Raw genomic sequence first — 15348 nt, 5'->3', positions numbered from 1 at the left:
TCAAAGACTCTGCTAACAAATATTCTTTTCTAATCTGTCTGAATCTCTTTCTTAACTTAATGCTTTGCTAAGAATTCAGCATATTTTCGAAGTAATATTCCAGGTTCAGAAAGAAAATCTTAAGATTATCCAATACCCATATGAGCCAGTATTTTAAAATTGTTGTTATCATTTAGGTATTCCTGTGCTAAACGAGCATGTGTTGGGCAAGAGCTGGGCATGTGATGGCTGATCGTGGGCGAACACTCTTTTTTTCAGGATGGTGGAAAAAGAGTGTCCTTTCCTTCATGTCTTTCCTTGGTGATCAGAGGCTCCCTGGAGGGGTTCACCTCCGTCAGCATCACTGAGGAGAGGGGTGAGATGGCATCTAGTGGCTGTTTATTCCCAGGAGAACTTCTCCTAGGAGATTGCTGCCCTGCCCTGGTGGGGAGCCCAGTGACAGGGACGTTGTTTAATCCTCTTAACAGCTCTTCATGGTTTAGAGTTTTAAGGACCTCTGCAGCCCCAGACTAGAGATCCTTATCCAGTTCTAGGATTTCTGCAAGCTCTTGAGGGGCTTTGAAGTCACTAAATGTTAGTTCTCCTGCTTAAGCACTAGGCTTTGTTTGAGAACCCTTGTTTTCAGTTAGCTCTCAGGAGTAGTTTGGACTACCTGAAAGCCATCTAGGCTATTAAAGGAAAATGGAAGTCATACAATATTGTCGGGTGGATTTTGATGAGGTCCTGTTTATTATTTGCTTTTCACCCTGGTATGGTTTTTTTCATTCCATGGTATGCAATCAAGTCTTTTTTCTTTTCTTTTCTTTTCTTTTCTTTTCTTTTCTTTTCTTTTCTTTTCTTTTCTTTTCTTTTCTTTTTTCTTTTCTTTCTCTTTCTTTTTCCTTTCTTTTTATTTCTTTCACTCTTTCTCTTTCCTTCTCCCTTTTCTTTCTTTCTCTTTCACTCCCTTTATTTCTCTCTCTCTCTCTATCTCTCTCCTCTCTCTCTCTCTCCTCTCCTCTCTCCCCTCTCTCCCCTCCCCTGCCTCCCTCCCTCCCTCTCTCCTCTCTCCTTTTCTTTCTTAGAGGGTTTTCATTTGTCTTTGAGGCAGGGTCTAAATACAAAAGCCAACTTAGTGTGCCTGATTATGCTTTGGAGAAGCACGCCAGCTCTTCTTTCTTTACATATAACTGCCTTCATTAGGCTAAGAGATGCAAAAGGACAGATAGTGTATGATTCCATTTACATGAAATATCTAGAATAAGCAAATTCACAGAGACAGAAAGTAGATTAGAGGTTTGCAAGGGCTGGGAGAATGGGAAATGACTGCTAAATGGGCAGTCACTCTTTGGTTTGTTTGGGTTGATGCAAATGTCTTGTCGGTGATGGTGGCACAACCTTGTAAATGCAGTTAATGTCACTGAATTGTATATGTAAAAATGGTAAAAGGGGAGCCGATGTAGCTCAGTGGTGGAGCACCCGCTTCTCCTGTACAAGATCCTGGGTTCAATCCCCGTCACCTCCTAAAAAAATGGTAAAAATGGCAAACATATGTTACCACATTGAAAAAAGTTTAAAGAAAAACCATATATAAATGCAAAAATTCACTTAATTGCAACTATTGGTAGTTTAATCCTTACCCTTGCAGGCTGAACTTCCAAGCCTTGCTTAGCTCCTACGGGGAATTATTTGACTACCTCTTCTTCATCCCTCTCTGGATTTGTTCCGCAGCAGCCAAAGGCTGACACAGTGTGGCTTGACCATTTCATCCTGTGCCAGGTTCAACTGCATTTGCAGACCTGAGGTGTTTTGTTGGTGCTAGGTTTATTTGATTATAGGTATCTTAAGAGCTGAGAAGATGGATCCTTTGTCATTAGTTCCATGTTTAGGAATCTCTGTGCAGAGGACAGCAGCTGAGAGGCTGGAGCATGCGGTTGAATTGGGAGATTCCAGTCCACGTTTTGTGTTCATTTGACTTTCACCAGCAGCCGGGCAGTGCCAAGGGGAGCGTGGCTGTGAGTAGCCCTTGCCTGAAAACTTGATGGTGACAGCTCACAGGGCCTTTTACTGGAAAGCAGTAGGAAATGTCTGTTTTTGTGCTGCCGAAAATATTTAAATTCTTTTCAGTAAATACAGCAGTGGACTGAATGTGTGGTGAAAAAGGCAAGTAAATAACAGTTTTTGTGTGTTATTTTTTGAACCGGGTGCTCAATCCCTGAGCCACCTTGGCTGCCTTGAGTTGTTTTTTTTTTTCATTTCTTTGCTTATTGTTTGTTTTTTCAGGACGCACCAGGACCCGAACCTGGGACCGCCCATGTGGGAGGCAGGTGCTCAACTTCTTGAGCCACACCTGCTGCCCAGTAAATAACAGTTTTAATGGGGAGCGCGTGTAGCCCAATGGTTGAGCACCTGCTTCTCATATACAGTGTCCCGGGTTCAGTCCCCAGTACCGCCCCCAAAAACCACAACAACACAGTTTTTAAAAGTTGGAATGACTTAAGGAAAGCATACAGGGGGCGCCGAGTTATGTATAGCAACTGGCAGGGGGACAGCTATCCCCTTGGGTGGAGTGGAAAGGAAAAAGGCAGGTGATCTGGATTGCTCTTTTTTTTTTTTTTAAGATTTATTCATTTATGTATTTCTCTCCCCTTCCCCATCCCCCCATCCCCCCCCCCCCCCCCCGTTGTCTGCTCTCTCTGTGTCCATTTGCTGTGTGTTCTTCTGTGTCCACTTCTATTCTTGTCAGCAGCACAGGGAATCTGTGTCTCTTTTTGTTGCATCATCTTGCTGCATCAGCTGTGTGTGTGTGCGGTGCCACTCCTGGGCAGACTGCACTTTCTTTTGCGCTGGGCCGCTCTCCTTACGGGGCGCACTCCTTGCGCTTGGGGCTCCCCTATGCGGGGGACACCCCTGTGTGGCAGGGCACTCCTTACGCGCATCAGCATTGCACGTGGGCCAGCTCCACACGGGTCAAGGAGGCCCGGGGTTTGAACCGCGGACCTCCCATGTGGTAGGCGGATGCTCTATCCGTCGAGCCAAATCAGCTTAAATCCCTGTCCCCTGGACATCCAGGTAAATAAGACTGAAGACATTTAGATTCGTCAGGAGGAAAAAGCCTTCTCTCCTAAAATGCCTTTAGCAAAATCTCTCTGGCCAAACCCTGAATCTGTGGATTTATAACACTGGGCTCCATGGAGAAGAGCCACAAGTTTTACAATTCTCTTTGGCATGAAATGGAGATACTTTAAAAAAAATAACTTTTCATTTTGAAATAAGATGCACAAGAAGTTGCAAAAAAACAGTTAGGAGAGAAGCGTTCCCATGCACATCTTCAGATAATCTTCCATGGTGACAGTACATGGTCAAAACCTGGGAATTGGCCTTGATGTAACTTTTTCAACACTGGGAGAGATCTTTTTTGAATCATATTGGCAATCCCTTACATGCTATCTACCAGGTGAGGCATTCCCCAGAACTTCAGCTCTTCTTCTGGACCACACATGCTTGCCCACTGTGTGGAAACACTGAATCCGAGAAGCTGGTGTTCCAGAACTTTCTCTGCTTGACCTGGTGAGAACAAAACGGAAGTGGAGCCCTTCTCCAAACCTACTGCAGTGACGACGTAGACCAACACCATTAAATGTTTTCTTGTGTCTTCAGTGCGTTTACGCTGATAAACTAAAAATCGCACCCTGTGGGTTTTGTCCACCTTGAACCAGGCTGTTTACCATTTCGGTCTTAGAATCTGATGCTACAGTTGAGCAACTTCCTACTTCTCCCAGGGCAACTGCGGTGCTAAGTACACTTTTGAGTTCTGTGTTGAGAGCTCACGCAATTTTGAGAACGCTTGGAAGAAGGAGCTGCAGAGAGGCAAGAAATCTGTTGAGTCATAGCTGTGTTGTTGACTGGCCTAGAAAACCCTCAGTTTGAGAGTCGAGTACAAGTGCTCAAAGTAAAAGAGATTATCCGGTAAATACAATGAAATAATGAGCTGGTTCCTCTTTATGGGCGATAGAGAAAGACAATTGTGGAGGAAGGCACCCGAGGGATTTTCAGCTTCATGGCTGCCAGCCTTTTTGTTTTTAGAATTTTAGGGTGTGGCCAGGCTTCTATATATTTCATAATAAAATTGCCATCTTTTTGGAGAGAGGAGCCATCTAAGCGCGAAAGGGGTTAATTAGTTCATTTGCCCAAATTCATAGATCTAATTGGAGGCAAAGCTTGATTGTTTCTAATTCCCAATGGAATACTCTTTGCCCGAAGGAAATATCAATAACTCCTCACAAACACCCTAAATTTTTTCAGCTCACTCTCCTTGACACCCTGTCTATACATTTCCCCCTTTTGACCTGGTTCCTCATAATTTTATTACCACACTACTGCCTGACTCTAAAAAAATTCTGTTTTTACCTCTAATTTATATTTCAATAACTACGTACTCTAAAAATGTCTTATTTTTCACACTTTGCTTCAGTACTTCTGCAACAGTTTATTTTCCTCATTTTGTAGATCACTGTCTGCTTCAGCTGTAATAAAATATTCATCATTGGAAACTTCTGTTAAAAGCCAAAGTTACTTACCTCTCCCCAATAGGCTAGTAGATGGAGTTCCTGTTTAACCGTGCAGAAATTCTAATTTATAGGAAATGCTAAAAAAGCTTATTGTTGACTTACAGCTTTGCTTTGGTTTTCACATGACCACATGTGATAAGCGGTGCTCCAAATTCTGTCGACGAGGAGAGGAAATCCATTGTTGTGTGATGGTTGTGCAGGGTTCTTCCTTCTCAAACCATCTTGGAATCCTCTTTCCTCTTTTCCCATCTGCTTGATTGTCATTCCATGAGAGAGGATGTGGCTTGGGTGTTTGTCACCTAGCGACCCAAGATGTTCTTTGATTTGTCGAAGGATTATGGTGCTCTTTTGAAAAGTTAAAATACATTTAAATGTATTTTAATGTGGATTAATCTTTACATTATAGAAACAACATTTCCAAGTTAATTCATTTATACAAGGGCTGGGTTTGAGCTTTTTATTTATTTTCTAAATTTTTATTTCTCTCCCCTTCCTCCCACCCCCCAGTTGTCTGCTCTCTGTGTCCTTTCATGTGTATTCTTCTGTGTCCGCTTGCATTGTTGTCAGTGGCCCTGGGAATCTGTGTCTCTTTTTGTTGCGTCATCTTGCTGCACCAGCTCTCTGTGTGTGCCGCACCACCCCTGGGAAGGCTGCACAGGGCAGTTCTCCTTATGGGGCTCACTCCTTGCGTGTGGGGCTCCCCTACACAGGGGACATCCTTGTGTGGCTTGGCACTCCTTGCGCGCATCAGCACTGTGCATGGGCCAGCTCCACACGGGTCAAGGAGGCCCAGGGTTTGAACCGCGGACCTCCGGTGTGGTAGGTGGATGCTCTGTCAGTTGAGCCAAATCCGCTTCCCTGGGTTTGAGCTTTTAACCTTGCTAATAGTAGCATATCCTCCTCTTGGTCCTCTCCACTAAAGGAAGAAAAGAGAAGTGCAGTTGACGCCATCCTTGACATATGTTCCATTTTATCCATCAGATGGCTTCTTACATATATACAGTGATATTTAAATTTTGCATTACAGAGCCACATGACGTGGGGCAGAAGGATTAAAACTATGAGACAAAACCACTGGGTTTAAATACCTGCGGGTGATTATGCAGAGTTAAGGGCAAAATTTCCAGGAGTGCCAGAAACTCGGGCAGTTACAATCAATAATATTTTAATGAAATATTTAAGAACATTAAAACAATGCAAAAATCCACAGTGAGCAACAAGTCAACATTTTAAAAAATACTGTGGTAAAATAATTATAAAATTCCCATTTTATCCATTTTTAAGTGTAGATTTTAGTGGCATTAATTATACTTGCAATGTTGTACAACCATCTCCACTGTCTATTTCCAAAACCGTTTCAATCAGCACAAGAAATCTGTACCCATTAGGCAGTAATTCCCCTTTTCCCCCCACTTCAGCTGCTAGTAACCTCTCACCTCCTTTCTGTCTCTATGAATTTGCTTAGTCTAGCTATTTCTTGTAAGTGGAATCGTGCAATATGTATCCTTTGTCTGGCTTACTTCTCTTAACATGTTTTCAAGGTTCATCCATGTTGTAGCATGCACCAAAGCTTCATTCCTTTTTGTGGCTGAATAATTTTCAATCAAATGTATACTCCACATTTTGTTTTTTCCACTCATCCACTGATTCAGCCTTTTGGCTGCTGTGAATATTGGGGCACACGTATCCAAGTCCCTGTTTTCTATTTTTTGGTCTGTATGCCTAGCATTGGGATTGCTAGGTCATATGGCAACTCTGTGTTTAGCCTTTTGAGGAACCCGCCATCTTGCTTTCCACAGATGGTTGCGCCATTTTACTTTCCCACTAGCAAATCTTCAGGGATCTTGGGTGTTCATTGACGAGATTTTGTGTGTCACAGTGGCACTTCAAAGAGAGCTGTGGCCAGGGCTGCCCAGGTCCAGGGAACCTACCTGCTGCTTCTTGGATTGTATGTCTGCAGGACATGCTGGGTCCATGTCACCCACTTCAAACTCATTGCCACAACAAATCCATGCCCCTCGCCTCTCCATGCTTTAGTCCCTTATTCAACGGCAAGTCCTGTCACCTCTCTCTCTGATCTCTGAATCCACCTTCTCCATCTGCACGTGTTACCACCCTGCTTTGAGAAACCATCATAGTTCCAAATTGGTCACTTTTTGGGGTTGTTGTCTTACTTTGTTAGGCCTGCTGTAACAAAAAACCACATGTGGGGTGTAAGCTTAAAACCAAAGAAATTTATCTTAAATCAAGCCATGGACAGGGTTGCATGCCCTTGGAGCCTGGTCGGACAAGTGCATTCCATGCCTTTTCCAGCTTCTGCTGTCTGCTGGTCATCATTCGCATTGGTTGGCTTGTGGCCGCACCACTCCAATCTGCCCCCATGTCCCCTCTGTGTCTGCCTGTGCCCAGATTTCCTTTTCTTTTTTAAGATTTATTTTTATTTATTTCTCCCCACCTCCTCATTGTTTGCGCTCACTGTCCATTGTGTGCTCTTCTTCCTTTCAGAGGCGCTGAGAACTGAACTCTGGGCTTCCCATGTAGGACGAAGGTGCCTAATCACTTGAGCCACCTCTGCTCCCTCCTTTGTGGTGTCTCACATTATGTTTTCCTCCTTGTGTCTCTTGTTGCATCATCTTGTTGCATCAGCTTGCTGACTTGCTTGTCTTCTTTAGGAGGCACCAGGAACCTAACCTGGGACCACCCATGTGGTAGGTGGAAACTCAACCACTTGAACCACATCCCCTTCCCCAGGTTTCCTCTTAAAAGGACAGCCATCTTGTTGACCTTGCTTACTCGCATACGATCTCTTTTTAATCTGCCTGATTCCATCAGTGAAGACCCTATTCCCAAGCAAGCTCACATTCACAGGTCCAGGGGCTGAAACTCGAATGACTTATTAGGGGACACAGCTCACCCTGCATCCCCTTCTCAGAGCAACTGTCAGGGTTCTCGAGGAATGTAGATTCAGTCCTGCCACTCTTCAGCCCTCCTTTCTTATAAATAAAATAGTACATACAATCCCAACTCTCTACTCAGGCTTAGCGAGCCTCCATGGCCCAGATCCTCTGGGATGGTTCCTCTGTGGCTCTCCCCTTCAGCTCGGATGTGTGTCCCTGGAAAGCGTTCTTCTTGAATGACCATCTGTACCATCATCTAATCACTCTCTGCCACATCCCAAACTCTAAGTCTTGGTCTTCGACGAGGTATCCTTTGATACTTTTCTTAACCGTTTCATGTATACATCACCCTGGAAAATGTCAGCAGACATTCTGAGATCTCAAAGACTGGCATGGAACCAGCACATGGGATGCACCCACAATTCCCGTTTATGGAATAAATTTTAAGTGAAACGTCTAGGATTTAGGAAGGTCTGTGGTGCAGGTTGAATCATGTCCCTCCTCCAGAACATGTTCAAGTCTTGACCACTGGTCCTGGGAACTTGACTTTAACTGGAAATAGGGCAAGGTCAATGAAGATGCAGGAGGCAGAGGGTGGAGGGATGCATCTGCAAGCCAAGGAACTCCCAGGATTGCCGGCAATCACCAGAAACCGGGAGAGGCAAGGGACGGAATTTTTCCCTAGCGACCTGGGAGGGGACACATCCCTCTTGACTCACCAGTTACAAACCTCTGGTCTCAAGAAGTGAGGGAGTAAGTTCCGTTGTTTTAAGTCACCCAGGGTGTGCTGCTTTGTTAGGTTACTCCTAGAATCTGAGAAGGTCTAATTTGAGGTACTGAGATGGATATTTTTGAAAAAGGGACTCATGATCCAGTGCCGTGCAAACTACCATTGGTCTACAAAGCCCCCTGATAAATACCTGCCCATTCTTTGCTTCTCCAAATCTGTAAATCTTTAACCGGGAAGACCTTCCCATCATCGCTTCCTAAATGGCCAAGGCAGCTGCTTTCTTCCTCTCTTCCCCAGCACTTTGTGGACCACCTAGATGGCCAAACAGAGCCAAAACCGGGTAGAACGAGGAATGGGGAGAGAGCTTTGGGGATTGAACGTTGGGGTCAGGATATTTATGCAAGCAAGTGCGACATTTGTTTTGATTTTGGCAGGCAGGGACAGATGGTTTGGGCAATCACCAATAAGCTAGTTTGTCCAGGAGGAGGAACGTTCTTTCCCAATCTTTGAGAAAGCTGAGATGGGCTGGGCCATTGACAAGGATGTGGAGGGTTGGGCTAAGGTGGAGGGATTCTCTTTACAGGTGGAGGAACCACAAAGGATTTCAAAGGTGAGAAATGGCCACATCTGACTTTGTGTTTTAGGGAAATAAATGATGGCAGAAGCATGGTGAAAGGAGGGCATGGTTTAGAAGGCTGTGGCTTGGGTCCAGCGAGTGTGCCCAAAGCTAAGGCCACATCATAGGGGCTACAACGTGGGGGAGCATTCATGGACATGGGGTATCCAGCTTTGGCATCAGATGGGAGCGTTGTGCTCTGGTTGGCAATGCATCAGGTGTGTGGCAGCCTGCAACAAGGGTAGAAGACATGGCGCCCTGGCCCACATCAAGGAGGAAGGAGGAGGAGGAAGAAGACAAAGATGATGGGGTGGAGGAGGAAGATGATGGAGTGTGTGCTTGGATTGACTCTGAGCAACACACAAATCTGGCTTTGACTTTCTTTTGCATTGCTTGTAATTGTGTTCTCCCCCGTTGAATAATGATCCCTGTTGATTAGCACCTGCTCCACTTCAGCAGACAACTAGGGCAGACTTCAAAATAAAGAGGAAATGGGTTTTGCAGGCATTACTGTGTGTCAGAGAAGAGAGGGTCCTGAGATGAGGGCTCTTTCTCTAGAAAGGAGGAAGAGGAAAACGCCTTTTGAAGGAAAGGTTACTGTAATTTTGTTATGCTTGTCCTGGTGAGTGTGTGTGCACGCGTGTTTTTCAGGGAAGCCTGGTCTACAGAAATGATGGCCAGTTTCCCGCAAATTAAAGAACAGTTTAGGGGCAGCTGATATTCTCTCTCTCTGTGTGTAGTAGGTGGGTTCCACTGGAAATTCTACATGGGAATTTCTTAGTAGACCCGCCTCCAGGCCTACGGTAGCATGGTAAGCTGCCAATCTGGGTGTGTTCTCATATAGCCTCGTGTCCACTGAACTGTGAGTCCTTTCCCCTGTCGTCAGGAGAGCTGATGGCATCTGTCTCTTTCTCCCTCTGCAGGCACAGGGACGTTCGGCCGTGTGCACCTGGTCAGGAAGAAGTCTGCGCAGCACGTCTTTGCCCTGAAGGTGATGAGCATCCCCGACGTGATCCGGCTAAAGCAGGAGCAGCACGTGCACAACGAGAAGTCGGTGCTGAAGGAAGTCAGCCATCCTTTCCTGGTCCAGCTGTGAGTCCATTCCTGGCATCTCACCCCCACCCCCCTTCTCTTCCTCTCAACCCTCCACCACCCCGAGTGTGTTTTCTCACACATGTGGAGAAGAACGAGGTCATGTTTGTCCAGTGTGTGAAAACACATGTGGACTACATAGCCCCAGATCTTACACATGAGGAAGGCTCTGTTCCTAGAAAGACCTTCCCCAGGCCCTTTGTTCTCCCTGCCTGCTTTCGGGAGAGGCGGTGACCACCCCCGGGGGGAGTCATCCTTCCTTCACCTCCTGTTGCATTCAGCACCTGACACTCACTAAAGAGCCACTTGAGTGGGATTTGCAGGAACCGGAGTCATAGTGTGTCTTAGTTTGCCTGAGCTGCTATGACAAATACCACAAACTGATTTTTGCCTAACAGCAGGAGTTGGTTGGCTTATGATTTTGAAGTGAGAAGAACTCTAAAATCGAGGTCTCCGCAAGGCTTGCTGTCTTCCCGAGTCTGTAGCATTCTGGTTCTGGCTGCCAGCAGTTCTTTGGTTTCCTTGGCTTCTGTCTCTGCCTTCATTATGTGGTGATGTCCTCTCCTTTCTCCTTTCTCTAACTTCCTTATAAGACCTCCAGTCATCCAGGATAAGACCCGCTGTCCTTCAGTTGGCCACACCTAAACTCTAAATAACATCTTCAAAAGGTCCTCCTTCCAGTGGGTTCCTACCCACAGGGTGGCGGTTTAAGATTAGGAACATGTTTGTTGGGATACACGATTCAACCCACCTCTTATGGACTGCACTTGTCTTCATTAACTCACATCAGTTCCAACGTTCCTTGTTGACAGATATCTCTGACTACGTGACTCAAAGACACCCCAAGTTTGGTGTGTCCAACGCTTAGCTCATAAATCCTTCTCCCACCTAATTTTATTATATGGGGAAAAACCATTTCCACCCAGATGCCCAAGATGCAAATGTTCTTGAAGTGTCTCTCTTTTCTTGTCCCCCATCCTTTCTAACCAATGCTGAAATCCCACATCCACCACCCTTCCAATTTACCTCCCTGTCCACCCACTCTGCCTGAGTTGGGTCCCCATCTGTCTGTCTGTCCTTGTCTCCCTGCTGGAATCTTGCTCCCAGCCTCACTTCCTTCACATCCTTCTTTACTTGATAGCCATAGACATCCTTCCCAAATACCGATCCGAGGACAAATCTGCAATGGATTCCTGAGGTACCAGAGTAAAGTGAGCTCCTTGGCTCTCTATAAAAGACTCACCAGGTACTGGCCTGGGTTTCCTCCAGCTTCACCACCAGCATGCTCTCCATTGTTGAAGCATGGAAAGCTACCTGCAGTCTCTGAAAGGTTCCATCCACATTGTCACTTGAGGCCTCCCACGGGCCACCTCTTTCTTACAGCGCTTCCTTCCTCTGCCTCCCCATCTCTCGCCTCCTGCCACTCCTGATGACCCCATTTTTCTTCTCTGACGCACGTACCCACACCTGCCATGTTTTTGAAGCATCTCATGGTTTCCCCAATCATGGCACTTATCACAGAGGAACATGCACCTGTCTACTTTCTCGTCTGTACTCAAAACATTATTGTTTTAGTTTCCCAGCTACTAAAACAAAATACCATACCACGGTTGGCTTAACAGGAATTACCTGTTCACAGTTTCAGAGGCTAGAAGGCTTGCTTTCTCCTGCAGTTGGTATCTTCTGGCTGGCCTTTATTAAAGATTTATTTTATTTATCTCTCCCCCCCACCACCACCATTAGTGCTCACTGTCTGCTCTCTGTGTCTGCTCGTTTTTTTTTTAGGAGGCACTGGGAACCCAAACCAGGACCTCTCATGTGGGAGGGAGGTGCCCGATTGCTTGACTCACCTCTGCTCCCTGCTCATTGTGATTCTTGTTATGTTTCCTTATTGTGTCTCCTCGTTGCATCATCTTGTTGCATCATCTTGTCACATCAGCTTGCTATCTTGCTCATCTTCTTTAGGAAGCACCGGAAACGGAACCCAGGACCTTCCCTATGGTAGGCAGGCACCTCACTGCTTGAACCGCATCCACTTCCCTCCTTGCTTTTCCATCACATGGCAATACAGTGGGGTCTTCTCCTTTCTCCTCTAGGTTCTTTTGACTTCCAGCTTGTTTCTCTACCTGTGGCTTTCTCTCTCTGTCTGAATTTCCTTCTTATAATGGACTCCAGTAATCCAGATTATAACCCGAACTGATTCAGTTGGTCATACCTAAACTAAAAATAACATCTTCCAAAGGTGCTGTTGATAAGGAGTTCCTGCCCCCAGGGATGGATTAAAGACATCTTTTTCTGGGGAATGTAAGCATCTTCCACAGAGAAGACACCGATTGTATATTCAGTGAGAGGAGATCAGAAGGAGTTGACTTTGTTTTCCTTTTCTTTTGTGGCCTAAAAGGGAATTTTCTGCTGATTTGGGGGGCGGGGCAGATGGACATCCACGCATCTCAGTCATGGAAATAATAAGTAGCCAGCAGGTAGGGGAATTCCCACTGCTCTCGTATTTTTTTCTAAACTCCCACTTGGCCAGTGTTTTACGGCCTTAAAACACTTGTTAGGAAAACTACTGCATGTGGATTTTCCACTGAAGACTTCTAGTTATTTTTGTTCCATGAAATAAAACTGTGAGTTCGGAAAAGGACTCTATCTCACTAGGGTTTTTTTTTTTTGTCTTTATTTTTTTAATATTACATTAAAAAAATATGAGGTCTCCATATACCCTCCACCCCCCTCGCCCCACTCCTCCCCCCGTAACAACAACCTCCTCCATCATCATGAGACATTCATTGTACTTGGTGAATACATCTCTGAGCACCGCTGCACCTCATGGTCAGTGGTCCACACCATAGCCCACACTCTCCCGCAGTCCACCCAGTGGGCCATGGGAGGACATACAATGTCCGGTAACTGTCCCTGCAGCACCACCCAGGACAACTCCAAGTCCTGAAAATGCCCCCACATCTCATCTCTTTCTCCCACTCCCCACCCTCAGCAGCCACCATGGCCACTTTCTCCACACCAATGCTACATTTTCTTCTATTACTAATCACAATAGTTCATGAATAGAATATCAGTAAGTCCACTCTAATCCATACTCTATTCCTCCATCCTGTGGACCTTGACTTGGTTGTGTCCTCTCCACATCTATATCAAGAAGGGGCTTAGATTCCACATGGATGCTGGATGCACTCCTCCTCCTTTATAACTATTTTCAAGCACGCACGTAGACTCTATCGTATCGTCAAATTGTTCTCACCTGGTTTAGGCAGACCCCTTTGGCTTCTCTCCTAATACAGGAAGTCTCAAACTTAAAAAAAAAAAAAAAGAGCAGTATATGTGCCTGAGGTGCTTTGTAAGGTTTTGCTGCAAGGTCCCTGTTTGCCACCGGAAATGAAGGGACATGATGCTGCAAAAGGGAGAAATCACAAAAGAGAAACACGCAGAACTGACGATGGAAATAAAAGTCTTGGGTGCTTTTCTTGAGAAGGACTGAGTTTGGAGAAGGCTGGAGTCGGGAGAGAGGGGTTCTTTCTACAAAAGGAATTGGGCGGTGGCACCGCCGTTGGGGGACAGCTGCACCCCTTAGGCATCCTGGGTGTGATCGTTGTGGGCATGTGCCTTCCGTGGATGCTTGGGCAAAGACCCCCTGCTCTGGGGAATTACCTCCTGCTTGCCTGGAGCAGGAACCACGACACCTGACGGACTCTCCAGGTGCATTCCCACCCCAAAATCCAAAATCCCAGGAAAGAATCTCATAGAAGTGGGGTGGGAGGGTGTGTACCTGCCAGAGAAGTCCCTGATGCAGAATTCTTGGGCTGCTGGATATTGAAAACTAGCAAGAAATGCTGTAAGATGGACGTATCTAGGAAATATAAATAATAATAAACCAAGGAGAAAAATATTGTATGACCCCACTTATACGAAATATCAAGAATAAGCAAATTCATAGAGAAAGAAAGTAGCTTAGAGGGTACCAGGGGCTAGAGGGGAGTTTACTACTTCATGGGGACAGGTTTCTGTTTGGGGGGGCAAGGATTGGAAAAATGTCGGTAGTGGTGGTAGTATAACATTGTGAATGAAATTAATGCCATGTGTACTTAAAAATGTTAGGAAAGAAAGACAGAATTTATGGTGTGTATATGTTAACACAAATTTTTTTAAAAAACAGGGAAAGAGAGTAGCTTTCCAAACAGAGATTAAGTTCAGGGAATTATCCTCTCTTCAGTCTGAGTCAGATTCTTGAATCTCGAAGGAATATAGATTATATACACCAGGAAGTGCCCAAGTCATGGTTTCGCTGGAACAGAATTTGCCCCAAGGTTATCTAAATCTGTCAACTTTTATCTTTTAAGTAATGGAATTTCTCTGCACTGGCACAGCACCATACTCCAACGGTGTAAATGTTCCCTTTATTTCTCTTTTACCCATATGGCCTTGGGTCTTCTCAGCATTGATTAAAGTCGAATGTGGTCTATTTATATTTCAAGTGCAGCCAGGGCTACAGCTGCGAGACAGAGCTTTGTGCTTGGAGTGCTCGAGCATTTGATCTAGACGGAATTTAAGGGACCTTCCGATACTCTCAGGGGCATGATAGTCAGATATTTGGGAAAGTATGAAGGGCCTCCTTTAACCTTTTTCCACTGATTTTGACCAAGACTTATTTCCCCAGTAGCAAAGAAATAGCAACGAATACCAGGGCCACTGCTCTCGTGAAATGTTTTGGATCTAGAGAAATGATTGTCAACCCAGCGTGCTTTAAAGGCTCCATGGCAATACACATTTCCAAGTGCCCTTTATCCAGAAAGGTGGAAAATGAGTTTGTCTACTCAGTGGCCTGCTACGGATAGATCTGCGTGTATCTTTGAGTCTTATTCTAATGGATTTATAGCATCTTTCTTTTTCTGTGCGGTAGCACTTGAAACTTGGGTTAACTGAGGCCAGTCGGGTACTTGGAGTTCCTCATCTTTAGCACTAGGAGAACTCTGCGGGGTGGACGTGGCTCAAGTGGTTGGGCACTTGCTTGCCATGTACAAGGTCTCGGGTTTGATCCTGGTACATCCTAAAAACAAAAAAAAGACAATGAAAAAAAAAAAGAGAGAACTCAGTATCTCATCAGCTCCATCTGTGGACAGGATGCTAAAGATATGCAGCTTGATGAGGGACACACTTTTGTGAGTGACCGCGGTTAGTGAAGAATAGATTTAATCCCTCCGGATATACATTTTCTTTTCTAAATGTGAGCCTCCTTACCCGACATCTGCTCTCAATATTGTCTGAAACACTGAGCACGTGTCGATCGCGTTTTGTCAAGCCAAGCAGAAGGCTGATGAGGGCACGTTGCTGGGTTGAGCAGAGGCTTTGGGGTTTGAAATTACACTCCAGTGATTTGGCAGGTTCACACATGGCATTATCAGAATTAAGTATTTGACCTCCTACTGCTGTATTTCATGAAAGATAACC

At 45.3% G+C, this 15348-nt stretch overlaps 1 protein-coding gene across 2 annotated transcripts in view; it reads left to right on the top strand.

Moving 5' to 3' along the window:
- The window catches only part of LOC139436094 (cAMP-dependent protein kinase catalytic subunit PRKX-like), a 124421-nt gene that overhangs the window by 30815 nt on the left and 78258 nt on the right, over positions 1–15348 (top strand). For both annotated transcript variants that reach the window (XM_071213487.1, XM_071213486.1), the window contains exon 2: positions 9717–9885. In XM_071213487.1, the coding sequence (XP_071069588.1) occupies positions 9717–9885 (169 nt within the window). The remainder of the gene's footprint in view (positions 1–9716; positions 9886–15348) is intronic.

Source organism: Dasypus novemcinctus, chromosome Y (genome assembly GCF_030445035.2).
Source record: "Dasypus novemcinctus isolate mDasNov1 chromosome Y, mDasNov1.1.hap2, whole genome shotgun sequence".
Taxonomy (NCBI): Eukaryota; Metazoa; Chordata; class Mammalia; order Cingulata; family Dasypodidae; genus Dasypus; species Dasypus novemcinctus.
This window is presented reverse-complemented; position numbering and strand designations above follow the sequence as displayed.